The 15,364-nt window shown below is 34.9% G+C and overlaps 1 protein-coding gene across 10 annotated transcripts in view; it reads right to left on the bottom strand.

Moving 5' to 3' along the window:
• Window positions 1-15,364, bottom strand: part of EP400 (E1A binding protein p400) — a 130,150-nt gene that overhangs the window by 80,853 nt on the left and 33,933 nt on the right. For all 10 annotated transcript variants that reach the window (XM_056821942.1, XM_056821933.1, XM_056821934.1 and 7 more), the window contains 4 exons: window positions 11,501-11,591; window positions 11,009-11,116; window positions 9,801-10,192; window positions 4,143-4,439 (listed from right to left, as the gene is read on the bottom strand). In XM_056821942.1, coding sequence (XP_056677920.1) covers window positions 4,143-4,439; window positions 9,801-10,192; window positions 11,009-11,116; window positions 11,501-11,591 — 888 coding nt within the window. The remainder of the gene's footprint in view (window positions 1-4,142; window positions 4,440-9,800; window positions 10,193-11,008; window positions 11,117-11,500; window positions 11,592-15,364) is intronic.

Here is a 15,364-nt window from a genome sequence, read left to right as displayed (position 1 = left end):
GCCAGGAGAGGCTCCACTTCTTTCCCAACCCTTTAATATGGGTATTTCCAAAAAAGCTGGCCTAGTTTTATTCTCTCTATATCCCTTACCAACTCGGTGACCTCATACATTCTCATACAATTTCCAGTTTTAACTATCCCCTCTATATAGATAATCCAAATCTAATCTCCAAATGCCCAAAGGACATCTCTCAATCTAGATGTCCCAGAGACACCTCTAATTCGCCAACTTTAAAAATAAGTTCATCAGCTTGACATAAAGAGTGAAGTTAAAAGTAGAAGCAAGATTCTGGAAAAGAATAATAGGGTTGTTCTGTTTCTATGTTGAAAAACATGGTTATCTTTGCTTATTTGCTCCCCCTTCTAATATCTATCAAAAGTATTGTCTTATGAATTCAAGCTCATCAGTATCTCTCATATCCCCCAATTCAATTAAATTCAAGAAATATCTATTAAGTTACTATCATGGGCAAGAAGACACTGTGCTAAACATTAGGAATGAACTTAAATAAGACAAAGCCTGTCCTCAAAAAGCTTACAAATCCAGAGAAGGAAAAAGGGATCACAAAATCTCTGAACTGAAAAGGCCTTTCATCTAGTTCAACACATTAACTGAGTAAGAAGCCTTTCTAAAATACTTCCAACAAAATACCTACCAGTATCTTCCTAAAGACCTCTCCAATGAGCAGGAACCTACTACAAACATAAGGCAGGCAGCCCATTACACCTTCAGACAACCCTAGTTCTTAGGAAGTTTTTCTTTACATTAATCCTAAATCACTTCACCACAACTTCTACCCACTGGTCCTAATCTTAATTCTCTGTAGGCTATGGTCAAATCAAACAAATATAGTCTTTCTAATTACTACCCTTCAAATATTTGAAGACAACTGTTGTCACACACCGGCTCCCAAGCTATCTTCAAGAGATCCCCAGATGTTACACTCTCCAATCCTTTTCAAGATCTCCTGATATAGGTTGTTTGTTTGGTTTTGTTGGTGGGGTGTTTTTTTTTAGGGGGGGGGCTATACTCTAGTGTGTTTACTCTTAAAATGTAGTGCCCTGTAAAGAGTAAAGCACAATGATTACTTCCCTGTCCACTGTTTCTTTCTTGATATAGCCTATTAAGATAGCATTAGCTTGTTTGCCAAAATCACATTGTCAGCTCATACTAAACATGACAACCACTAAAAACCCCAGCTCCTCTTCATAATAAAATGTTCTTATGCCAAATGTCCCTTGCTCTGTACTTGTGCAGTTCATTTTTTTAAATACAAATATAGAACTTTCCTCTCATCACTATTTAATTTCAATTTGTTAAACTTAGCCCATCAGCCCATTAGGCTGCAAAATGTTAGGGGGTTCAGATTCTGTCATCCAATGTGTTTAATACTCTAAATTACTTATCAATGACATACAAGAAGCATGCTTCCTTTGGGCTCATCCAAATCATAGATTAAAATGTCAATAGCATAGGGCAAGAGATGGATGGATACCTGGGACACTAAACTAAACATATTCTCCAAACTGACAAACACATTAGTAACTATCCCTTTCTTATTCACAAGCAGAAAAGGAGGCACTTTGTTAAGCACTTTGGCAAAATCAAAGTACTTTATGTCAACAGAATTTCCACTCTTTACTGATTAAAAAGGAAATTAAGTAAAAGTGAAATGACCTACTCAAGGTCTACTATTAAAAGCCATGCTGGCTTTTAATGATCACTGCTATCCTACTTATCCTACTTTAATTCCTCACACTTCATCCTCCTAATAACATACTCTAGAATTTGAAGATGTTTACTGGTCTATACTTTTGAAAGATCTACCTATGCTTCCTTTTTGAAGTTTGGAGTATTTACCCTCTTCTAGTTCTTAACATTTCAAAGGTCAACAGCAGCTTGGAAATCAAATAGGCAAATTCTGTCAACATTTTAGGTATATCCATCTATGGCTGGTGACATGAATTCTTTGACAGCATCTAAACGCTGCCTAGTCATCTTCTCTACTACCCTGGTCTCCCATTCCCACTAAACAATTTTTATTTTATAATTCCCAAACTAAATTCACCTTGGATGAGAAAAATGAAGCAATATTCTAATCAATTATCATCATCCAATTCATTTCAGGAAGTGTTCTTACCCCTTCTTTGATTATTTTCTTGTCCTCAACCTGACTTTTTAAGAAAAATCCTTCTCTTTAGTATTCAACTCGACTATCAGTTCAAAATGACTGATAAAAAATCTTAAAAGAAACATGCTACTCTTATCATCAACAATTACCAGGCCTTGTTTTAATCTTTATCTTTTGAAAATGTTCTTGATTTAAGCCTAACTTTCCCTGTAAAATATTAGGCTACTGGAACCTACTAATTTTTCTCTAAAGCTTTTGAAATATGTTACCATAAAATCTTAGTTGCAAATCATACTATGGATGTCCTTTCTTTTTTCTACCCAAAACTACTTGGTCTCAAGGTTCCTACTTACTATTTCTACTTTAGTTCTTCCTTACTGCTCAGAATTAGGTTTAAAATAGCAATTCTTGTTTCAACTGACCCACTTTGCTAGAGAAAATGCTATAGCAGATACCTGAGAGTTGAAGTTCTCCATCATTTCAATATTATAATTTAATGCCATATTTTTAATTTCCCAAATTCCTCATTTAATTCCTACTTTCTGACTAGGTGATTTATAGTATATTTCTACAATATCATTTTTATTTACATTTCTTTTGATCCTTCATCTAAATAATCTCTATCTCCTTTCTTCCCTAAGCTTTCTGAATTTCTTCACGTTGAGTTTATCGGTTCTGTTCCTTTTGAAAGTTATTTATAAGATGTGCACAAAGATAACTATAACACAAAGTAAAAGACTCCCAACAAATGCTATGGGAAAAGGCATTATCCTTAACACCCACTAGCAACTGTGCATTTTGAAGTGGACTAAGCCCTGGGAGACTCCATCTCCCAGGACTCTCTACTGCAACTTCTGACACATCCCACTTCCTTTCTGGGAGAATAAATGAGGAGAGAAGCACGATTTTGGCGCCTTTTTCCCTGAACCTAGGTGGAGAGCTTTGGTCCCTGCCTAGGGGCCTGCAGCAAACTTTCCCTGACTTCCCAAACTTTCCTTTCCTAACCCTAAATAAACCTACTTAACTTTCCCTGGAGTTTAGCCTGATTTAATCTGCTCCCTAGACTACCTATGAAGAACGCTGATCAATTTCCCTACCCCGCAGGGGGCAATCCCCCCCAACTACCTTCCTTCCCTTCCTTTCCCTATCTTTCCCTCTTTTTTCCCAACCTTCACAACTAACATCTAGTCTAACTTACCCCAAGTGGAAAACTGGAGCATAGCTTTTTAAATATGTTTTTCCTGTGTTTGAAATGTAAGTTAGCTATTTGTTTTTCCAAATAGGAGTAAGAGTTCATTACATAATAGATTTTTTAAAATGCTTACTATCTGCCCTAGTAACAATTCTAGGACTGAAGAACAAGAACTAGGCAAATGGGGTTAAGTGATCTTCCCAGAGTTACATAACTAGGAAGTATCTTCAGTCAAATTTGAACCCAGATCCTCCCAAATGCTGGTCTGGTCCTCTATACACTGAGCCACCTATCTGCCCCCTATATATTGGACTCTAACTTTAACAACAGACTCTAACAATAAATGTTATTGCCTAATTGAAAGAACTCAAACTTATTCATGCTAATGTCTTTAGAAGTATTACAACAGATTTTAAAATGCAATGCAGTTTTGTCAAGTATTTAAGGAATTAGAGTTTAGGTGGTTCTTTAAGTTTGTATTTCAGGTAATTTTATCACCAGCAATAACTGATATTTATATGTCAAGCACTCTGTTGATAATACCACACTCTCTTTCAAAAAGCGACAACTCCACAAGTCAAGTCAATGAGCATTTAGTAAAGAACTACTATGACCCAAACGTTGTACTATTTACACTATAAAATCTCTTCATTTCTACTAACTGGATAACCCAATACTCTATTGCCCTAAAGGGAATATTTAATTTAAAATATTTAAAATTTATTTAAAATATATTGTTTTTAAATTTAAAAAAAATTTCCTTTTAAAAAGTGAATTTCTTGTCCAAAGCAACTACAAAATTTTACATTTTTTTCTTACCAAAGTTACTTGTTCAGCCAACTTCTCTTGGGCACTATCCTGGGATTGTGTGGCATTTTGAGCTGGGCTCTGAGGTTTGGGGGGGACAGAAACTGTGGCACCTGGGGATCGAGATGTAATGGGAGACAGTGATTTGTTGGCTGCTGGGGAGGGCCTATTTACTGGCGATGATCGGGCAGGTGAGGGCACTGGGCCTGAGAGACTTGCTGGTGTGGCAGATGAGGTAGATGAAGAGGCAGGTACAGAACGCTGACAAGGCTGGCCAGAATCTGCAGGTGGTCTTGTTAATGCCACAGTCTGTCAAAAGAAAATAACTTTTAAATATAAAGCTATAACTGCAAATAACAGTAAGCTTCAGGAGTACCCAAATGCCTCAATGTCATAGCTTCTTTCTAACTTTTTTATTCCTAATCATTGAAAGTTTCCTGTAAATGAATGGTTTTAAACTTAGTCTTGAGGGTTCTAAATACATTCATACCAATAGGTTTTCTTCTACCAACTAAGAATCAGCACTACATGGTGGTAAGAGGCCAGAATTCCTCCTCCTCGAACACAAAAATTATCAACAGTCACATCAAAGAACCAAAAGAGCAATTTCTGAATTTTGTCAACAAAAATTAAAATAAAATTGTATAAAAAAAGATAAAATTATATGAACTAAATTCTTGTGTTTTGTATTAGCAAAAGCCTCTAGATTGATTTTCAAATGACTAATTTACATAAGAAATTTTTTCAATTTCATTTTTCAATTCAATAAGTATTTACTTTCTCTCCCTCTAAAACCTCCACTAACAACAGTGCCATTGTAACATGCATAGTCAAGCAAAACAAATTCCCATTGTCTGTATATATAACATATAAGTAATTGCTACCTATGTTCAACTTTGTTTGCAAAATTTCTATATACTCAAACTGCCTGAAACTAAAAGATCTTGATTAGAAAATAGTCAACTGATAAATATGGGAGAATATAAAAATCTTGATAATTTGGTACAATGTGACAGAATTTCCCTATCTCCTCATCCTCTGCAATGCTGAATAAACTGAATTACTGAATAAATAGCAATTACCTTTTTTAAAATACTTACTTTCTGTCTTAGAATCAATACTAATTATCAGTTCCAAGGCAGAAGAAAAGTAAGGGTTAGGCATTTAGGGTTAAGTGACTTGCCCATGGTCCCACAGCTAGGAAGTGTCTGAGACAAGATTTGAATTCAAGACCTCCAATCTCCAGGCCTGGTTCTCTATCCACTTAGCCACCTATTTGCTCTGACAGTTATTATTTTCAGGACAGTATTTTTCCTTATGGTCAACATGACAACTGCTAAAGGAGATGACCAAGTGTACTAAGAAGTGATTCTTATTACCTTCAAGCACACTAGGAAAACAACTTATTAAAACATTTATTTGCCATTGTGGACCATATTTCCATTTAGCTATCATTTCCTTATGCCTTTTGGCTTTATCAAAAGAAAAAAATGTTATTAGTATGATTTCATTCCTCTTAAGAGTATGCTGACTTCATGGTCATTAAAAAAGGATCTCAATAATAAGAAAAAAAGACTTGTACAAGAATATTCATAGCTGTGCTCTTTGTGGTAGCGAAAACGGGAAAATGAGAAGATGCCTTCAATTGGGGAATGGCTGAACAAACTGTGATATCTGTTGGTGATGGAATACTATTGTGCTCAAAGGAATAATGAACTGGAGGGATTCCATGTGAACTGGAACAACCTCCAGGAAGTGATGCAGCCTGAGAGGAACAGAACCAGGAGAACATTATACTCAGAGACTGATACACTGTGGTACAATTGAATATAATAGACTTCTCTATTCATGGCAATGCAGTGATCCTGAACAACTTGGAGGGATCTACGAGGTAGAACACTAACCATACATTCAAAGGAAAAACTGTGGGAGTAGAAACACTGGAGAAAAACAACCGCTTGATTACATGGGTCAATGGGGATATGACTGGGGATGTAGACTCTAAATGATCATCCTAGTGCAAACATCAACAACATGGAAATAGGTTCTGATCAAGGGCACATGTAAAACCCAGTGGAATTGGGTGTGGGCTATAGGAAAGTGTGGGGGGAGGGGAGAGAGGGTAAGAATATGATTCTTGTAACCAAGGAATAAGGTTCTAAATTGACTAAATAAAATTTTCAAAAAAAAAAAAAGAAATAATGCTATCCACATCTAGAGAAAGAACTGTGGGAGTAGAAATCCAGAAGAAAACATATGATTTATCACTTGTTTATATGGTATGTGATTTGGGGTTTTGATTTTAAAGGATTACTTTTTTATAAAGATGAATAATATGTTCAAGTGATTATATGTGTGTGTGTGTGTGTGTGTGTGTGTGTGTGTGTGTCCCAATAGAGTTGCATGATAACTGCAGGAGGGGGGAGGGAAAAAACAGGAATTATGGAATCAAGGAAAAAATTTAAAAATAAAAAATTTAATAGGGAATAAAAAAAGGATCTCATATTTAAAAGTACCAAAAGTTATGTTAATATTTAGGTCAAAAAGCTGTGATTTTTAATACCATTTCCTAACACAGTTACTTGCAAAGCAGATCACTCAGTCTTTTTACATGTCCTGAGTAACCATGACAAAATAATTCCTCTCCTCATGCTATTGTCCTCAGACAGTGGATAACTGCCAGACCTCTATTCTATCTTTACAGCACATAGAATCTGTCTTTTGTGATCTACTGGTCTAGCCTTCAAAAACTGATCATTACCTCTATTCCATGATAGGGTTTCAGAGGACTGCTTCCTATATAACTTAAGTGAGTTTTTCTCAAAAACAGGTTCAACAAATGTCAAGAACTTTTTGAAACGATTTTTCCCATCATTTACTTTTATAACTCAAGAATACAAACTAAACAGTTGCATATGGGGCAGTAACTTCCCTTCCATCCATACACACACACAGCCAAAAAAAGGAAAAGTTCAACTGAGATTTAAAATCATTTTTGTCACTAATTGTAAGCTGCCCTGAACTTTAACTTCCTGACTACAAAAGCACAGCATCTTTATTACTGAATGCTCTATTTAAAACTAAGTACTCAAATATCTTCATTTGGATATATTTTTATGGTTTTAAAACTAGTATAGCTAAAACATTAAATAAAGTGAGTCTCAAAATGAAAATTCTTCTATTTTTCCCAGTATTTAATTTATCTGTCTCAAAGTTTCCCCCTCCCCTTCAAACTTGGGTTTCCAGTTTCTTGTTTTGTTGACAATGGGTCAGAATTCCAGAATCTTGATATGTAATTTTAACCTGCTTCCTGAAATTCCCTTGGGGGAAAAAAGTCTTAAAATACTGGACAAGGTTAAGAAAACATATCAGGCAGAATTCCATTATATTCAGGACCTTCAAAATGAAAAATCACAGTGTCTTCACTGAGCAATTTTGTTATTAAATTGTTTCAGTTATATCTGACTCTTTATAACTCCATAGGGGACTTTCTCGATAAAAACACCAGAGTGGTCTTTCTCCAACTTACTTTACACATAAGAAACCGAAGGCAAATATGGTTAAGTAACTTATCCAGAATTACACATATAGTAAGTGTCTGAACCCACATTTGAACTTGGGTCTTCCTGACTCTAGACCTGGCACTCTAGCCACTATTCTACCTAGCTTAGCCATACAATTCAATAAGTCAAACAGTGTTGTTATGCACCTACTATGTGAAAATAATGTGTTAAAAACAGCTAGATAGCTCAGTAGCTAGAGAGCCAGGCCTAGAGACAAGTGGACCTGGGTCTCAGGCACTTCCTGGCTGTGTAATCCTGGACAAGTCACTTAACCCCAATTGCCTCACCTTTATTGCCGTTCTGCTTTGGAACTGATACTTAGTATCAATTCCAAGACAGAAAGTAAGGTTTTAAAAAAATACCATGCTCAACACTAAACAATAAAAAAGGAAATAAGGTTAAGTAAGTCAAAGCGTAGAGTCAAATGACACAGTGTGAAGAATGCTACAGTTGGAGTCAAAGGTCCCGAGTTTGAATTTTGACTTTGCCATTTACCATTGGGAGAAAGAGGGAGTAATTAACCCACTCTGAGACTAAGTTTTCTCATCTACAAAAATTAGAGGTTGGACAAATGATTTCTAGTGTCCTTTCTAACTCTAGAAGTCTGTGAAACTTACCTTGCCACACTAAACCAGTAAAAAAGCTTACTATGAGAAATTGTTTAAAAAAAAAAACAACACAAAAACTAAAAGAAAAACAATGGCCCTAAAAACTTATAGGACATCCTAGAAGAAAATATGCTATAACATGAAAGTGAAACTCATCTCTTATTTTTAAAAGGAGCTAAATTTTCCTCATAATAAACTTTAGATTAGAAATTATTAAGAACATAAATTCAAAGACTGCCTTTCCCTCAACCTTCATCCTAAGTAATTGCTGAAGGAAAATAAAAAGGGGGGGCCATATTTACTGCTGAAGTCAATCTAGCTGTAGATTGAGAAAAGGAGCAGTCTTGTAATTCTTTTGTAATCCTTCTCAGAATTACTTTCTCTACATGGAGAATGGAGTACCGTGGTTATTCACCATTTTTGTACCTAGATCCCTGAGTAGTCAATCCTCTCAGAATCATAATTTAAATGAATAAACACAATATATAGGTCTTCAAAAGAAAACAATTATTTTTTTAAATAAGTTCATGGATTCCAGGTTAACCTCTCCAGTCTTCTTTCTGTAAACAAAAGGTACTAGTTCATGTCATGTCATGTCAGTGCTCTTTAATCTCATGAACTGTTAAATATACTAAGATCTCATTTTAAGCAAACTCAACACATGGAAATAAAAAAAAAGGCAGAAAAATTCTTAATTACATATTAAATCTGCACCATATTCCTAAGCAGTATAAAGTCTTGCAGCAATTTGCCCCATCATGCTCATTCTCATTCTAAGAAGTATTAGTGTGAATCATTACACTGTTTTGCACCAAACATTAGCTTCCACATCAGTCTTTGTCTGGAGTCCTTGTAACAAGTCGAGTCTGCATCAGAGCAATGCTTCTCTTAGTTTCATTGACATTATTCATTTATTAATAATGGTCTCAACATACAAGAGTACTGATGTTGGTAGTTCTGATAAGCCTAAGAAAAGTCATTAAGTGCCTAGGTATGTTCATATAAAAATATTTATTAAATAATAGGGTTCACTATTATGCATGATTTTCAACTTATACAAAGGGTCTTTAAATGTACTGTTATGTAAAATGAGGTCCTACTGGATATTCCAATTCTAAGAAATAAAATCATTTAAATAACAATTTTAATAAATGTAATAATAATAATTTTAAAATAATATGAGTAAATTAAATTAGTGAAATTATTCTATTAGGACATGAATTCAGAACTTTAAGCAATGCCTTATCCAAATTTATGGAGGACATATTGCAGAAAATGATGCCCCTAAAATAAGACAAAATATCTGTCAATGTAAAAATCCCAAAGCCATCAACTTAAGTAACTGTGCTCAAGGAACATAGATAAAAAGGGAAGTTTCTAGAGTATATAATATGCCAAATTCATCCACAGACATATATATATAGCACCCCTATCCAGTTATACAAATTTTTTTTTCCAAATTAACAAATTCTTTTAAAGAGATTATATCTCTGGAATACCTGGGGCTGTGTTGGAAGAGGAGACACCTGCATCTGCGTTTTTCCTTGCACCTGGAGGTGGAGTGCTGGCGCAAGAGCCTGAGGAAGGGGAGCTGGAGGCTGACTGGCTGGAGCAGCAGGAATAGCTATGTTGGATGGCTGGGTCTTCACTGGAACTGGAGGCTGGGGCTGGGTCTCCATCATCTGCTGCTGGGACTGTTGTGAGATCTGCAAGGCTGATGGGAGTGACGTGCCTGGGACATTTGCAGGCTGAAGCCGCCCAGGAAGCTGAGGTGGAGGAGTATGGAGACTCGCAGCATTCTGCACAGGAGGACCTTTGGATGGATCATACTGCTGTTGGCTTTGTTTCTGTCCAGTGAGCTGTACAGCTTGAGGAGTGGGAGGCATTCCACCTGCAAAACCAGAAAAAACTAAACACCACCAATTTCAAAGTCCTAAAGCATTCTGCCCATTTGACAAGCAGAAAATGGCTTCTCACTTCCAAGTTACACTACCACAAGATATCAACACTTCAGAACAAAATTAATACATCCAAGTTCAGTACTATAACCAAATTACAGGAAAATTACTATATATAGTACAACTGACACAAATATACACAAAAAGAAGAAGTCTGACCTTGTATTTAGTTTCAGGGAAGATCTTTGTATCAAAGAAATATGACTATATTATCATCAATTAATAGGAAAAAGCAACTAACTACAAGAATGAAATTTACAAAAGAAATCACTAACAATAATCAGTAAAATAAAATAGCCAGAACAAGAACACACTATATTTTTTTTCGAAAGAAAAATAGGCCCAATAGTCATGTAGGGTTTAAAAGATACATAAAATAAAAGCATTTTCTTGGTTTATCTTTTGGTAACTTGTTTGGTTGACTCTTGTTAAAGGCAAGGGATTTTAGGACAAGATTTTGTCTTTGTTTTGTATGTAAGCAACCATGAAAACAAAGGGCAAAATCTTATAATACAAAAATTAAATTGAAAAAAGACCATTGGCAATGAAATAAATGGATGGCTCCCATTAAGGTTAATAAAAATTTTCCCAGGGGCTTACTAGTTATATTAATTTGCAATTATGTAAAATATCCCAATTACAAAAAGTAATTTCAGAAAGACTATCCTTTATTAGAAGATTTTTATTTTTATAAACCCAAGCATCTATACCTTCCCTTTATTCCCACCTATTTTAAAATAAAGTTTTACCTTGTGCAGTAGGCATTAGCTGCTGTAGAGGCACTCCTGTCGTCACTCCTGGATGTTGGAAAACTACTCCATGGTGACCCACTTCAAGCCGAGGTCTCTTAGACTGCTCTATAATAATTTTCCAAAAATGTGCAATTTTTTAAAAAAGGTTATCAGCAAAAAACATGTATTTTCCTTTAATCATATCAGGATAAAAGTAACTAACAGTCATATACAAGAACCAAAATGATGCCTACCAATTTGTTTAGAAAGCCTATCTTCAAGATGTTTCCTTATATGTGACATCTAGCTTAAAAACAGAATGTAATTTAACTATAAGTTATCAAAGGGGAAATTAAATTTGCAAGTGAAACAAACTTTGGAAAAGAATAGCTCCCTTCACAAGCACTATTTAAAAATAACCATGAATCAGTTATGTAAGAAAACTTTAATTGCAGTATAAAAAATAAAATCAATCATGAGACAAAAATCTAATCTGTGCTATGGACATACCTGCTGGTGTGAATGTTTGCGGTCGCTTAAGGGACTCCGTGTCTATGGTACTTGCAGCCCCTGCCACTAGGCTCCCAGTATTTATTTGTTGCTGGAAAATGAATAAATGAGATTTTGAGAGTTTATGTGCATTGCAAGAATGTCATGAAAAGTGCAATTAAACATTTGCTTTCCTCCTTTAATACATAGAATGTTATTTGAACAAACTAAGACTTAAATGTTATTAAAAAGTTGAAGTTTTTAAAAGTTCCAACTTACCTCTGGAAAGAATATCATTCCTCATATTACTGCTTTTAAAGTATAATTTGAAACCTTTGGGAAACAAAATAACTCCTTCCTAACTAAAGGGTTAATTCGAGGAGAGAACCTAAGATCAGAGCTCAACCCATATAAAAATCCCAAAGTACTACAATACAATATTTTCATAAAGCAAGCTGAACAAGCAAGAGGAAAAGTCAAATCATTTTTCTAAAAGAAAATCATAGTAAAACCTCAAAACACCATAATTCATCTAATTGGTGCCCTCTAAGAACTAGATTTTTTTTAAACATCATCAACATTAATGAAAAAGAAGCACTTAGCAAGAGAATGAATAGATAACAAGAATTTGATTTTTTTAAAAGAAACTGATATATCTCTGATTATTGAAATCTAATCTAGTTTTCATATTGTCCATCCATTATTCTCTGCAATCATAACTGATGTTTAGAATAATGGTTCTCAAATACTATATAAACGAAGTCATCAAAGATTGACTCCATTACAAACCCTTCATGGTATTAAAAAGTATTTTCTATGTAACAATATAGAGATATACAGAGTGCCCCAAAACTTAGTGCAGTTTTAAGCTCTGATAACTATTAAAGTTTTAAATTATGTAGTGCCTAGTTTTAAATTGCAATAAAATTTTTGGGCCACCAGGTATTAAGAATTTTTTTAAAAAATCAATGTGTTCTTCATTTTTATTTTAAACTGTAACTTTACTGATCTTACCAATTAGTGTTCTTTCCCTTTTAAAATTTTCCTTATATTTAATGATTTCTATGGACTAAATTTCTCCTCCAATAAAATGTAAACTTTTGTGTTTGACTTGTACATGGAGATGTAAAAAATGTTTGTTAAGCTTAAATGACAAATTTTCTGAATTTATACATAGCATAATGTAAACAGTTATATGTTACTTTGCTCATTCTCATTATCAAAGTTTATTATAACCTTGAAAGGCTTGGCTATAAACCTTGAAAGATGAGCTATAAGGAGTCCATGAGTTTTTCAAATATAAAATTTTCAAAGGAAGAACTATTTAGATACATATAATAAAATAAATGTTCTTTAATTTTAACTCTAAATTGCTTTACACATGAAAGCAAATTGGGTAGATTTGTTTAATCTACATCTCAAAGATGCCTCCTTATGATGACCAGGGAAGAAAAAAGATTTTTACTAGCCCCAAAGACAGAGGCTTAGAAGGAACAGATGAAGGCAAAGTGGGGAGGGTGGGGGAGGGTGATAGCCCTTTACAGTAATTTATAACTCATTAGAAGTAAAAAAGGGATTATCCTAATAATTATTATAATTATCATGTAGCATAACACAATAATTATAACTCAAACTTACATAGCACTTCAGAGTTACAAGTACTTTCTTTACAAAAACTTTGTGAAGCCTGTAAGGCACAACCTCCCATTTTACAGACTAAAAAAACTGAAACTGAGAGGATAAGAGTGATGGCATTTCAGGACCTACAAGGTTTCTTGTATCCAAAGTCAATCTTCTTTCTTTCCTTTTCATTATTTCTTACCTTCCTCTTCCTTTCTTTTATCAAACCTATTACTTCATGGGTAAAAGGAGCTTCAGGGGAGGAAGCTTCCCTGCCAATCTAGATCTTTCCTGATCAACATAAGTCTCACAGAGTTTCCTGAGGTAATGAAAAGTTAAAAAGCTTGTGCAACTTCAAATAAATAATATAAATCTCCAATTATATTTCTACTACATTATGTTTGCTGCTGTTTAATTAACTACAGCATAACTCTCCATTTTTGCCTCAAGTTCTTAGAAGGGAATTTATGAAAAAGTGAAACATTAATGAATTGTTACTTTCATGCCATCAAGACCAAAAAAAAAAACTATCAGCTCCAAAACAATGGTTTGTTTTTGTCCAATATTAAAAATTAGATGGAGGTGTGGATAAGTTATCCACAATTAGGAAAAGGTCAATGAAAATGATACATTCATGGAGAGGACCAGGAGTCAGACGACCCACGTTCTGGCTCAACTCCACCACTGTGGGGCAAGTCATATAAACTCTCAAAGCCTCAGTTTCCTCATCTGTAAAATAAGATAAAGTATCAATCATCAAGTATCTATTAAGTGCCTACTACATGCAAGACATCATGCTAGATAATGAGGATACAGAATCAAAAATGAAACAGTATGGAGTGCCTTGGCCCAAAAAAACTAACAATTTAGTGGGCCAACTTTCCAATAATGAGGCAACCAACACAGAATCTCAACATCAGAAGATACCTCTCAAGCCATCAAACCAAATCATAATTGAAAGTTCAACTCCTCTATAACATATCCAATAGTGCTCATCTTCTCTTTCTTTGAAGACCTCCAGTTAGGGAGGACTCACATCCTCCCAAGGCAGCTCAATCTTATCTGGGATGATTCTAAAAGCTGGGATTTTTCAAGTCTACATTAGCCTCTCTACCAGTTATTTCTACTGCCCTCTGGGGCCAAGAAAAACAAATCTAACTCTCTTTCAACATAGAAGTCTTACAAAATGCTTGAATGTACTCCTTCAAGTCTCTCTTTTCTAGGTCAAATATTTCTAGTGATCTAAGACCCATCACTACTCTGGTTTATCAGTATCATTTCGGAAATATGACATGGCCTAACCAGGTTGGTATACATCGATATTACCATCTCCTTTTTTCTGGGCTATGCCTCTCTTATTGGAGCATTAGTTTTTTTGGCTTCCATATCACATACTGTTAAATAACTTCACATTGTCTCCCACACATAATTTTCAGATCTCTTGACTCTAAACCTTTGCATATCCTGTTCCCAATTGCTGGAGTACAAACCCTCTTTATCCTGGCCTCAAGGAATCTCTAACTTCTCTTGAGGTTAATCTCCAAGTTCCCTCTTCCCCCAAGAACTTTCCTGATCCTGGACATTATCTGTGCCACTCTCCCTCCATACTATGTTGTATTTATTTTGTAGCTATTTTACATAGAATTATTTGTATCCCTTGTATCCCCCATTAGAATGGAAGCTGCTTCTAGGGGAAGGCTATTTCACTGTCTTTCTTCATTCCCCACCATTTTCCCTATTTTACACAATGCTTTTCACATGTCATGGGTATAATAAATGCTTGTTGAAAGAATTCACTCATACTGAGTTACTTACAAACTTTTCAAATATCTGTCTGCCAATTCTTCCCTCACCTTGTATATCAAGTTGATTTTTGTTCTCAAAAGTAAGGTTTCATATTTGTCCTCATTAAATGTTATATTAGATTCAGCCTGCCTGTCAAAATATATTTGAATCCTAACTCTGAGTAAGCTGACATGTTGGATGGCTTTAGACTGATCCAGACTGTAAACTGTCTCTACCATAGTGAACCCTATCTTCAAACGAAATTGGATCATAAATCATTCCTTGAGTTCATCAGGCAAGCAAATCACTTACCCTTTCTGTGAGTTTGAGTTCCTCATCTGTGAAATGAGGAGTTGACTGGGATGGTTCCTTCCACCTAACTGTTGTCAAGGCTCACACTGCTCTCTTTACTTTAAATGTCTTAGTGACTCCACATCTACCCAGCTGTTAATGCCTTCCTATTCTATCTTCTCTGTATAG

Source organism: Monodelphis domestica, chromosome 3 (genome assembly GCF_027887165.1).
Source record: "Monodelphis domestica isolate mMonDom1 chromosome 3, mMonDom1.pri, whole genome shotgun sequence".
In the NCBI taxonomy this organism is placed as follows: Eukaryota; Metazoa; Chordata; class Mammalia; order Didelphimorphia; family Didelphidae; genus Monodelphis; species Monodelphis domestica.
Note: the sequence above shows the minus strand (reverse complement) of the source record. Positions and strands in the feature narration are given on the sequence as shown.